This window comes from Labeo rohita, chromosome 9 (assembly GCF_022985175.1).
Source record: "Labeo rohita strain BAU-BD-2019 chromosome 9, IGBB_LRoh.1.0, whole genome shotgun sequence".
NCBI lineage: Eukaryota > Metazoa > Chordata > Actinopteri > Cypriniformes > Cyprinidae > Labeo > Labeo rohita.
In genome coordinates, this window is record NC_066877.1 from 12,427,183 (window position 1) to 12,439,476 (window position 12,294).

The 12,294-nt window shown below is 36.8% G+C and overlaps 1 protein-coding gene across 1 annotated transcript; it reads left to right on the top strand.

The window, feature by feature from the left end:
* Positions 1-1,447: 1,447 nt before the first annotated feature.
* zc3h15 (zinc finger CCCH-type containing 15) lies at positions 1,448-8,773 on the top strand. The gene is made up of 10 exons (XM_051118635.1): positions 1,448-1,640; positions 2,307-2,408; positions 2,500-2,611; positions 4,755-4,907; positions 5,114-5,205; positions 5,292-5,477; positions 5,563-5,709; positions 5,914-6,036; positions 6,223-6,358; positions 7,740-8,773. The coding sequence occupies exons 1-10, from the start codon at positions 1,566-1,568 to the stop codon at positions 7,925-7,927; spliced, it is 1,314 nt and encodes a 437-aa protein (XP_050974592.1). The 5' UTR covers positions 1,448-1,565; the 3' UTR covers positions 7,928-8,773.
* Positions 8,774-12,294: the final 3,521 nt, after the last annotated feature.

Genomic DNA, 12,294 nt, shown 5'->3' on the forward strand with positions numbered 1-12,294 from the left:
ATGTCCAGAAATTCTTGGATGTAGCCCTCGAGCGTTCGTGTACCCTGCTCGAGGGCTAACAACAGTTTTTTAATGTCCATACCTGCGTGGCGTCCGGTTGAGAAGTTGCTGGATCCTGGTGTGGCCGAGTATTCTGTAACAGAGGTGCGAGAGACGAGCGGATCCATGTGCATACTTTTATTGTAGGGACGAGACATAGACATGGTCAAAGGCAGGCAGGGTCGAACAACAGCAGACAGGTACATAGACAGCAAACCAAGAGTAATCCTTAAAACGAGCGAGGGTCAGTACAGCAGCGAACGTTATCCGTAGGGCGAGACAGGAGAATGGTCAGACAGGCGAGAGTTCCAACAACAAGAAAATTAAACACGGAATAGCAAGGGAAAACGCTTTGTATGAAAGGCTAGACACAATTCAATACTCGGCAGAGAGCGACAGGAAGACCGGGTCTTTTATAGTGTCTCTGATTGGATGCGGGTGAAGTGCAATGGCTGATGGGGAATGTAGTCCGGGGTGTAGTGCAACAGTCCGTGTGTGTAAACAGAGTGAGAGCGACATCTGGTGGTGAGCGGTCCGCAGCTCACCGACCAGATCCGTAACACCCACAGAGTGGATGGTGACAGTTAAAGGGTTAATTTTTTTTTTTTTTTTTTTTTGTCTCTTAACAGTTTTCTATTTTAATATACTTTAAATTATAATTTATTTTAATTATTTATTTAAAGCTAAATTTTCATCAGCCATTACTTCAGATGACACGATCCTTCAGAAATCATTCTGATATGCTGATTTATTATCAAAGTTGGCAACAGTTGTGCTGCTTAATATTTATTTATTTATTTATTGTAATTTATTTTTGGAACCTGTGACACTTTTTTCAGGATTCTTTGATGAATAAAAAGTTAAAAAGAACAGCATTTATTCAAAATAGGAATCTTTTTTATCAATTTAACACTTAACGCTAATAAAAGTATTAATTTCTTTCAAAACAACAAGAAAGAAAAAATGTAATGTAAAAATGTAAATGTTTAAATTAATGCTGTTTTTTTTTTTTTTTTTTAATCAAATAATCCTAAGCATATCAGCATATCAGAATGATTTCTGGAGGAATATGTGACACTGGAGACTAACGATGCTGAAAATTCAGCTTTGCATCACAGGAATAAATTACATTTTAATGTATAATAAAACAAACCCCACTATTTTAAATTGCAATAATATTTAACAATATTACTGTTTTGTTTTTTTTTCAATATTTTTAATTAAAAAACGTAGCCTGATGAGCAGAAAAGATTTTGACATTAAAAATCTTACTGCTCCCAAACTTTTGAACGGCAGTGTATGTATAGTAGGCTACAGTAGTGGTCTACAAAAAAAAAAACAAAAAAAACACATAGACCATTTTCATCAGTTCTCGCTAGATGGCGTTGTTGTGCCACGTGCGTTCACATCATGCGCGCCCGGAGCTTCCAGAATGCATTGCGGCTGCTAGTGCGGTTAGCCTACGCTTACCTGTGAACATACGGCTTTTCAGGGTTTCTTCAGTTTTATAGTTTGTCTTAAGCGATATGCCTCCGAAAAAGCCAGCTCAACCTGCAGGCAATAAGAAAACCCAAGAGAAGAAAAAAGAGAAGATCATTGAGGTAAGATGTGCGGCGTTTTAGCACTCAAGCAGCATGCTGCACTCCGGGCCTTGTGCTCTGTTTCACTCACTAGCGCATTTCAGAAGCTTTTATTAACATTTAAAGCCTAAAATGAATGGAATAATATGGATAAGCAGTTATATATTTGTTTAATGGTGTTAGACTAAACTGTCAGTCTGTTATTGTCAACGTAGTGGTGAATAAAGAAGAAACGACGAAATGTGCCTAAGTCTAATGCTAGTATGCCACATACAGGCTGTGTGTTAAAACATAGTGAGCTGTCCATCTGGACAGCATTTGTAATCATTATAGGGGTCGTTTGAACGTTTGATTTTAATGTGTCAAGATGGTTAACGGTTTCAGTGCTCATTAAGATTTGAGCCACAGCCTTAGTAATCTGCCAGTTATTCTTTTAATGTACGTTATATGATATTATTCAGTCTGTGAGTACCTGGGAACATTTGTGCTGTGTGTGTATATTCATTATCATTTTTATAGAATAACTGGTTTGCTTGAAACAATATGGCTGTCAGTGTTGGCCTTATTTTGTAAGCATCACATGCCTTTATGTTTAATCATCTGATTATGTAACCTATTTGTTTCAATATAGGCTGTTTTTAAAATAATGATGTCATTGTCACTGGGACTTTGAATTGTTTCTGCCAGGATAAAACCTTTGGACTGAAAAACAAAAAGGGAGCTAAACAACAGAAGTTTATCAAAGCAGTGACACAGCAAGTCAAGTATGGACAGCAGAATGCACGCCAGGTAATAACTGTGATGCTCATCTTAAGTTTAAGTTCTCAAGCCAGCGTCCAAAAGGTCTACATGTGTTTATTTATTTTTTATTTTTTTGTAGATTGCTGCTGCTGAAGCTGAAAAGAGCAAAAAGAAGGATGACAAGAAGAAGGAGTTGTCTGAGTTGAATGAGCTTTTTAAGCCAGTGGTGGCAGCTCAGAAAGTCAGCAAAGGTAATTTGTTCATCATATGAGGTGAAAACTTTATTTCAAACTTTTCTCTGAATCTTGCATCTAATTTGAAGCAGGGGTGCATTTCCCAAAACCACTGTTAACCTGTGGCCGTAATAACGTTTAACGATTCGGTGTTAGTTTCAAAACCAATGACAAAACAAATGACAGCTTTCGACCTGTGGTTGGAAGCATCGTTTCTTGTTAGTGTGACGTGGGCTTAAATAGACCATGCTTTTGAAGCTAACATGCAGTACGTTCTATATCTTTCCAGTTTGTCAGGAGACTAAAAGCACAGTTGCGCATGTGCAAATAGCATGCAGGCATTGTACATAATTGACCAATCGTGCTGCGTGAGAAGGTGGGATCTGCAGAGAACGGTCAAAGTGATGCAAATATGCACGCACATTAGGTGTTCGACATGAAGCAGCTCTGAGCAGACCGATTGTTGTATGATATCAAAGTATCGCAAGAGCGATTTGAAAACATAAGGAGCCGTCTGCTCTCTATAGCTCTGACAGTGCTTAGATATCGTACAACAATCGAACTGCACAGCGCAAACAGCCAAAACTTGGTTATTTTAGGCAATATAAAAATCCTGGCCAGCACGTCACTGAAAAGTGGCATGTATGGTCACCTTATCCTGTAACCAGGGGAACATTGGTGAATGACGTACGATGAAATAAGTGATCCAGTCAAACACCTGTAAATAAAGCAAAACAATGAGGTAGTCCTTAGATGTCATGTTTATAGCAGTATTCTGACATTAGTTACTCACTTCTAGATCTACATTTTTGAACCACCGCTAGTTAAAGAGATAGTACACCCAAAAATTAAAAATCCGTCATTAATTACTCACCCTCATGTTGTTTCAAACCCATAAGACCTTCAGACCTTCTTAGGAACACAAATTAAGAGTGTGTTCACACTTGTAGTTCGGTTTGTTTGGTTCATTTGGTCTGGACCAAACAGGAAAATGATACATTTGGTCCTGATCCACTTAGCGTTCACACTGGCATTTTTGACAGCGAACCTAAAGATACCAAACCTAAAGGCATAGTGATACACTGACAACCTGATTGGTCGGGTTGAATGACGTATATTTCATGACAGAACTCACCGAACACTACAAACAAAAGGAAAAGATGCGTTCGACTTAAAGTGGCACTGCGGGTGTGTGACATCAAAGTACCCATTCCCTGATCGCTTTAAGTCAAATACACCTAATGCTGTCTGCTGGACTAAGCATGCTCCTTGCGTATATATGAATTTATTTTCATCACCTGCAAACTCACAAAGAACTCATAAAAGGTACTTTTTATTTCATTTTGTTTTGGACACACCACTTGTTCCCTACGTGAAATCGTGTCGCATAGCGTCACATCTTGTTTTTACTTCCTGTTTTTGGTTTGTTTAGAAGTATTTGGTCCATGTTGTGTTTATATTTCATTTGAACTGCACCAGAGTTCGTTTGGAAGCAGGCTGAGACCCATCTTTTTAGCGGTCTCGGTCCGCTTGTTTGGTGCGCACCAGGGTTCAGATGGCAGCGTTCACACTTACTCAAATGAACCGCGCTAACAGCAATCGCACCAGAGTTCATTTTAATCAAACCAAACATGACAAGTGTGAACACACACCAAGATGTTTTTGATGAAATGCGAGAGCTTTCTGACCCTGCATAAAAAGAAATTGTAGAAATTGTTGAATAAAGTTATTATTTAATAAAGTCGAACTGTTTTAACAATGTCCGTACTACATTTCTGGGTCTTGAAGGTGTCAGTTGCATCGCTGTTTATACAGGGAAAGCTCTCTGATTTGATAAAAAATATCAAATTTGTGTTCTGAAGATGAAGAGGTCTCACAGATTTGGAACGACATGAGCGTGAGTAATTAATGACAATTTTCATTTTTGGGTGAACTATCCCTTTAAGCAGCGAGTTACGGGATTGTTGTATGGGAAATGCACCCCAGCGCAACTGTATACGTTATTTTGGTCTTAGATTGGTTTATGTAGCTCTGTAATAATGAGTAGGATTGTACTACTTTGGAATGATAATTTCCCATCTGTATATTTTGTTCCTCTGTTCTTTCATTGTTGTTTCATCTATGATGATCATCTTCATGATTTTTCTGTTTTTCATCTTAGGTGTGGATCCTAAGTCTGTCCTGTGTGCGTTCTTTAAGCAAGGCCAGTGTACCAAAGGTGATAAGTGTAAATTCTCTCATGACCTCTCTTTGGAGAGGAAATGTGAGAAAAGAAGCGTGTATGTGGATGGCAGAGATGAAGAGTTGGAGAAAGGCGAGTACAAAAGTGTTTTTATGAGGCTACATATTTAGCTTGATATTATGTACATTAATAGGTTTGAAAACAAATAATTGATCAAGTACTGACAAGGTTTCTATTGAATTTTGAATTGACATGGAATTACTGATTCTGATTGATTTTGGAATCAATCTCTCTGTGCCTTTATGTAATTATTTTGTATTTGATTTTTGTATTTGCAGACACCATGGAAAATTGGGATGAAAAGAAACTTGAGGAGGTGGTGAACAAGAAACACGGAGAGGCTGAAAAGAAGAAAGCAAAGACCCAAATTGTAGGTTCTGGCAGTTTACACTTAAATCATCTAGATGTCAGCATTTATGTGATTTGATTAAATTAACAAGTAATCTTTATTTTAAGGTGTGCAAGTATTTCCTTGATGCTATTGAAAACAACAAATACGGCTGGTTTTGGGTTTGTCCTGGTGGCGGAGACAACTGCATGTACCGCCACGCTCTTCCTGTGGGTTTTGTTCTGAAGAAAGACAAGAAGAAAGAAGAGACAAACGAGGAGGAGATCTCGCTGGAGGATTTGATAGAGACTGAGGTGAGAAGTGTGTTGCAGAACTTGATTGTAAAGCAAAGTCATTGAATCTATCAAAATTCTTACGATCATCTATGCTTTATTTTAGCGAGCTGCTCTGGGAGCAAATGTCACCCGAATTACTCTGGAAACATTCTTGGCCTGGAAGAAAAGGAAAAGGCAAGAGAAACTGGCTAAAGCAGAGCAGGACATGGAGAGGAAGAAAGCCGACTTCAAAGCTGGCAGAGCACTTGGGGTGAGTAAAAACCATGATGTTGTTCCTGTTTGCCTGATCAATTAAAATACTGACCTCAAAATAAAATAAGATAAAAAATCATAATAAAAAAAGACCAGATCATGCGGTTGCTGCTGATTGATTGTGTCCTGCTTCTTCAAAACTCTTTCATGTTGTCGTCTGTTGTGTTAAATGCCACTAATCTCATGCTTTCATGTCCTGCAGGTTAGTGGAAGGGAAGTGTTTGAGTTCAGACCTGAGCTTGTTAATGATGACGATGAGGAGGCTGATGATACCAAATACGCTAAAGATGATGATGATGATGATGATGCTGAGATTTATAACGAGGTAAGAAAAAAATATAGTATTTTCTAACAAAATACAACACCACCCCATATAAGCTATATAACACAATCTTAAATCTATCAGATGATGTTTAATATTTATGCTTCTGTTGCATGTAAATTTATTGTGATTAAATTGTCTTTCCAAGTCACAAGTCGGTTTGCATTGTTAACATGATTGTCTCTCCAGGTGGAGGACATAGAAGTGGAGGTTCAGGACATTGACATTGCTAGATTTATCCCCAAAGAGGTGGATAATGCGGGTATAACGGTGGCGTCAGCAGACAGGTTTGCTGCCAAAGCTCCTCCAACAAATGACACAGATGGTGAGACGCTTCTGAATATCTTCCTTAGTATGACGTTGCATTTCCTATGTGAGATCGATTGTCTGTACAGTTGTACAAAAACAAATAAAAAATAAGTGACTAAATATTAGCTTTTACCATTCAACCATAACTACGCTACCAGTCATACGTTTTTTTTTTTGAACAGTAAGATTTTTAATGTTTATTAAAGTCTCTTCAGCTCACCAAGCCTGCATTTATTTGATTCAAAGTACAGCAAAAACAGCACAATTCTGAAGTATTTTTGTTGTTTAAAATTAAGGTTGCAAAGGGGTGGAAAATTTCTGAAAAATTTAGAAAAATCGTGCAAGATTAAAAAAAAAAATCTGAAAAGTTTCCAAAATTTTTGGAATGTTTCTGAAATTCACTGGAAATATACACCTTTTTGCTACACTATTTAAAATAACTGTTTTCTATTTAAGTGTATTTTAAAATGTAATTTATTCCTGTGATTTCAGAGCTGAATTTTCAGCATCATTACTCTAGTCAACTGATTCTTCAGAAATCATTCTAATGTTCTGATTTGCTGCTTAAAAAAGATTGTTGAAAACAGCAGAATAGAATTTTTTCTGGTTTCTTTAAATAGAAAGTTTAGAAGAACAGCATTCTTTTGTAACATTACAAATGTCTTTATCATCCCTTTTGATCAGTTTAAAGCATCCTTGCTAAATAAAGGTTTTAATTTTTATCATTTCTTTTCCAAAAAAAAATAAATAAATAAAATCATATTGACATTTCACATTTGAGCTTTCGAATGGTATAGTGTATATAATATTACAAAAGCTTTTTATTTCAGATAAATGCTGATCTTTGGATCTGTCTCTACGTCAAAGGATCCTGAAAAAATGTTTTCAACCATTTTTAATTATTGGTAATAATAAAAATGTTTTGTGAACAGCAAATTTGAGTATTAGACTGATTTCTGAAGGATCACGTGACACTTAAGACTGGAGTAATGATGCTAAAAATTCAGCTTTGAAATCACGGGTATAAATTACATTTCAAAATGTATTCAAATAGAAAAAGTTATTTTAAATATTTAAAATATCTCAGCTCAGAATTTTACTGTTTTTGCTCTACTTTGGATCAAATAAATGCAAGAGAGCAGAAGAGTCTTTAAAAAAACATAAAATCTTACAGTTCAAAAACTTTTGACTGGTAGTGTATTTACACCCAGTTAATTTCCAGACCACAATTTCAGAACCACTGCTTTACAGTGGTCTGTTTTATAGTGCTTAACTTCAACTTTGTCTTAAATGTGTAAAAAAAAAAATTTTTTAAAAACGATCACAGTTACCCATAAGTGTCATTCTGAATCTTCACGCTTCCTTCTGAAGTCACTAACTCTGTTTTGTTTCTGCAGACAATAAATTGAGCGAAGCGTCGGGTGGCGCTATGGAGAACGGAGAACACAGCGACGACCAGACAATGGAGGACGGAGAAACCAATGAGGAGGAGTCGGAGGCGGTGCCGGTAGACGAGAACCTCTTCACCGGGGAGGATCTAGACGAGCTGGAGGAGGAGCTTAACACACTGGACCTGGACGAGTGAAGACTGGGACTGTTGCATCATTCATGAACTACACATGGCTTGATGTGAATGACAATATTTTCACAAATAACTACCACCAGAATTGCCATGTCAGAAGCCGCTCTGCCTGCAATATGCACCCTCATCACACGATGTCCTGGGACGCTACAGGAGAGACTGGAGTAGATGTGGCTCTTGTTCTCTCTTTTTGATTAAAATTTTTTTTTTGCCCCTTTTCCATTTTTTTTAATTGCAGTCTACCCCAAAAGCACAGTTAGGTGAGGGTCTGGTTCTTCAGCAGGAACATACTCCAAATATTTATGAGGCTGTTGATTATTTGACATTTCTGCGTTCTCTTTTGAAAGATTTGATTAAATCATCATTGTAAGGTCATGGCATATGAAGTACTCCAGCATAAATCAAGATGTTCAAGCACTATTGGAATCTGGTTTCCTCCTCTCTGCTGTTGAAATGTTGCTTTAATGAAAACAAAGGTTCAGTTGATCGGTATCGTTTCAGTTTTTAACTTGTAACCAACTGCATGCCTGTATCAGGATCAGAATGTAAAGGTGAATAAGTGATGCTGACGTTCAGTTGTTCAATAATCAGTTGATCGGATTGAGATGTTGAATGTGAAGTCTCTTAAGATGCAGATGGCATCTGGCCTTACAGAAGGAGATGTGGATGATGACATCATTACTAGTCAGCTTTGATTTTTGAATTGGTTTCGAGAAGTGTGAGAGTGAAAGAGATGAGCTTGTGAGATGAGCTAGTAACGTGTCTGTCCTTTTGTATTCAATTGTTTTAAACTGCCCTTCCACCAACACACCACAAAAAATTGTAAATAAAAGGATATCAGATACTGGCTTTGAGTTGAAATGCCGAATTCTAACTCTTGATTGAGAGTAGGTTTGTTTAAGTTTAAGTAGAAATCTTGACATCTGCACTATACTCAGATAAACTTACACGCTTAGTCTGGTATAGATAGGAGCTCCATTGTTCTATATCAGATAATGAGTAATTAATTTAAGTGAAATGTGGGTCTGTAACAAACCCAAGTCAATTAATGGTTACTTGAATGCAGATAGATTTGCTATACAGTCCTGCAAGTCTTAACACATGGTGGCGCTGTATCAGTAGTTTCAGTTCACGATTAAGAGTTTAATAAAATGAGTTACATTTGGAATCCTAATGGTTTTATGCCATTTTAAAAGGTTTACAATAAACAAAATGTGAAACTGTATAAATAATACAAGTGATTAAAATAGTGGTATTTTGTGGCTTGCTGCTGTAATAAGGGCTGTAGATCCAGCTAGTCCACCTACAGGCTGTATAGTAAATTGTATTTGTAAACATAAGTGTGTGTGTTCGTTAATTCAATTAATTGACGAGGTTAATCAAGGTTAATACTAAACTTTTTTTTTTTTTAAACAGACAGATGTAAAAGACAGAACAATACAGTGAAAAGGACATTGTCTGCATTTTTATCCCCACATTTAACTCCACTGAGTTAAGTGAATCCAAACCAAAATTAAAACAATACATAACCTCCCCCCCACCCATAAACCCCTCAGGAGGATTGAAATAAAACTTCATTATCTATAACAATACTATATGGAAAAAATAAATAAAAAAATAACACTAAATAAAAAATAATTTTACATAAAACTATAATTAACTGTAAACAACCACATACTGACCAAACTCAATCAGAATCTAGTGAGGTCAAAGAAATTTAGAATGGGGTTTTAAATTTTGTAGAATCTAACAGGTGAGTTTTTCTATAGAAATGAATGACATGAGGTCTTTTAACCAGGAAGTAGTTGGGGGTGGAGTTGGACTCTTCCAATGTAGCAAAATGCATCTTCTAGCAACCAGGGAGGCAAATGCAATAACATCTTTTTGTTGTTTCGAAAGAGTAGAAGAAAGCACAGGCACCAAAGGAGAGAAATACATAAAGCCCTTGAAAGAGAATCAAAAAAGGAAGCCCAGTATGAGGCCAATTTAGGGCAACTGAAAAATGTATGAAAATGGTCAGCTGGAGATAAAGAGCATCTAATACAAGAGTCATATGTTTCTGAGAATAATCTCAAATCTCTAGCTTTGGTAAAGTGGGTTCGGTGCAAAACTTTTAACTGAATCAGACTTAACCGGGCACCAGCAGAAGTAGAATTAACTCTAACAAGGGCCTCGGACCAGAGCTCTTCAGAAAAGCTGAGCTCTAACTCTTTCTCCCATGTTGGTTTCAAACATAAGATAAATGAAGTTCTAGATGAAAGAAACATGAGATAAGATAAAGTTACCCTCTAGCACATGAGATGCAGATAACGTGAGATCTTCACCCCCAAAAACATTATTACAAGCTTACTGTTGTGAATCGGGCTAAGGTAAGGAGATATTTTTAAACACTGATTGATTATGTACTTTCTCAATAATTGATTTAGGATCATATTTAACAAAAAAAGAAAAAAATTTACGGAACGCAGCTTCAAATATACAAATAATATAATTATTAAAGTAATTGTATATTAATGTATACACGTAAATTTAAGTGTATACAGTAGCTACTGTTCAAAAGTTTGAAGTCAGTAATATACATAATGGATGCACTAAAGTGATAGCAAAGACAATGTTTTATGTAATAACGTTATAAATTTGTTTCTATTCATCAAAATGTCCTGATGAAATGTATTGCTGTTTTTTTACCACTGTTAATAATGTTAAGAAATGTTTCTTGAGCACACTGAGCACAAACCTAAAAAAATGAACTTTTCTTTTCTGTCATCATTTACTCACTGTCATGTCATCCCAGACCTTTTTGATTTTTTTCTCTTCTACAGAACACAGAGATGTTTTGAAAAATGTTTAATTTATTTTTCTTTTGTGAAAAAGAACATCTTTTGTGGTGGGTGAATGATCCCTTTAAGACGCAATAATATCTTTGTATTGATGCATAAATACCATGAATCAAATATTAAAATAATCAGACATTAGAAATGAAACTCAGACAAAAAGAACTTGAGTGGAATGTATATTTTTATTATTATTTTTTCTTCTTTTTTTCAATTACATAACAGCACTCTGGAAACCCACAACAAGGTTTAGTTTTCAGCTTCTGAGGTCGTTTAGATATTTGTCACACTGTCATTATTTTTTTTTTTTAGTTTAGTTTTAATTTTCCAGTCTTTTAGAATTAGTTTTTTTTCCCCAACATATTTAGTTCTTTAGTTTTCATAAGACTTCTTTAAAACTTTTTTATTTTATTTTTTAAAACTATTTTATTTTTCAATTTTCAGATTACTCTGATAGTATTACCTCTAATAAATTATAATTGTATTTAAATAATTTTCATAGCTCTAATCACTGTTATTTATGTTATCATGTGCCTAAGTTTAAAAGCAAAGTCATTTTGCATGCAGTTAATTCTGATGGCCTTTCTTACCTGGAGTATGATGTTCTGATGTTGTTGCTATTACAGCAAGACTGATCTTCTGGCAGGAACATCAGTGTACTGCTGTCCAGGATCAGGTGGTTTGTCTTCATCTGGCATCTTAGCTGAGACCTGTCCACTATGGGTGACCCTACCAGTAGCTGTGAAGTAACTTACCAGTGGCGTCGCTCTCAGCATCACTGATGCACACAAGCCCTCACAGCACGTCAAGCTGCAAACCGTGTGAGGGACCCTAACCTACCCTAACCCAGCTGTTTAAAACAACCGCATGTCAACCAGCCACTCAAAACATCCTAACAACCATGTAACGACGCATAAAAAACCAAACAGAGGAGTCCAGTGACCACGACACAACGCACTAACAGCCGCGCAGAAAAGCTTGGCAAACTCAAGTCAACACACAAGAAACAACCTAAACATTCCAACAACCACAAAGCAAAGCACTAAAAACTGATTAGAACGACAGAGGACCACAAATCAACGCACTGATTACCAAAAATATCTGAACAGCAACGTGATAAAAATGTACTCTGCAAATTAAGGTACTCTATAACTATGTACAATATATACGGTATTTACATACATAGGTCCCGCTGTGTGATGCTCCATGTGACACTGTGATGACTCAGTGTCTGGGCTTCTTCCTTCGGGGTTCCTCAGGCAGGGGCTCTTCACTGACATCCACGTAGACTCGTGGAGCAATGCTTCTGCTGGTTGTGAAGCTCTCAGTGATGAGGAGCTGTAGGTGTGATCTAACCTGATTACAGCTGCCAGCTGTGAAAGCGCACAGGCCTCTTGATTGGAAGAGACGCCCTCCACCAAGAATCCCCTCAGGTGTGTGGGAAGAGCCCTGCTTCTTCTGGGGCGACGCTGCTCCATGAAGACACCTGAAGAAACACTTTACAAATTTGACAAATTGATGAAACTCACCAAATTG

Excerpts from the sequence above, each read along its gene's own strand:
- zc3h15 (XM_051118635.1), top strand. The coding sequence starts at position 1,566 with ATGCCTCCGAAAAAGCCAGCTCAACCTGCAGGCAATAAGAAAACCCAA. Across the intron at positions 5,478-5,562 it reads AGGATTTGATAGAGACTGAG|CGAGCTGCTCTGGGAGCAAA; the intron begins GTGAGAAGTGTG and ends GCTTTATTTTAG. Across the intron at positions 5,710-5,913 it reads AAGCTGGCAGAGCACTTGGG|GTTAGTGGAAGGGAAGTGTT; the intron begins GTGAGTAAAAAC and ends CATGTCCTGCAG.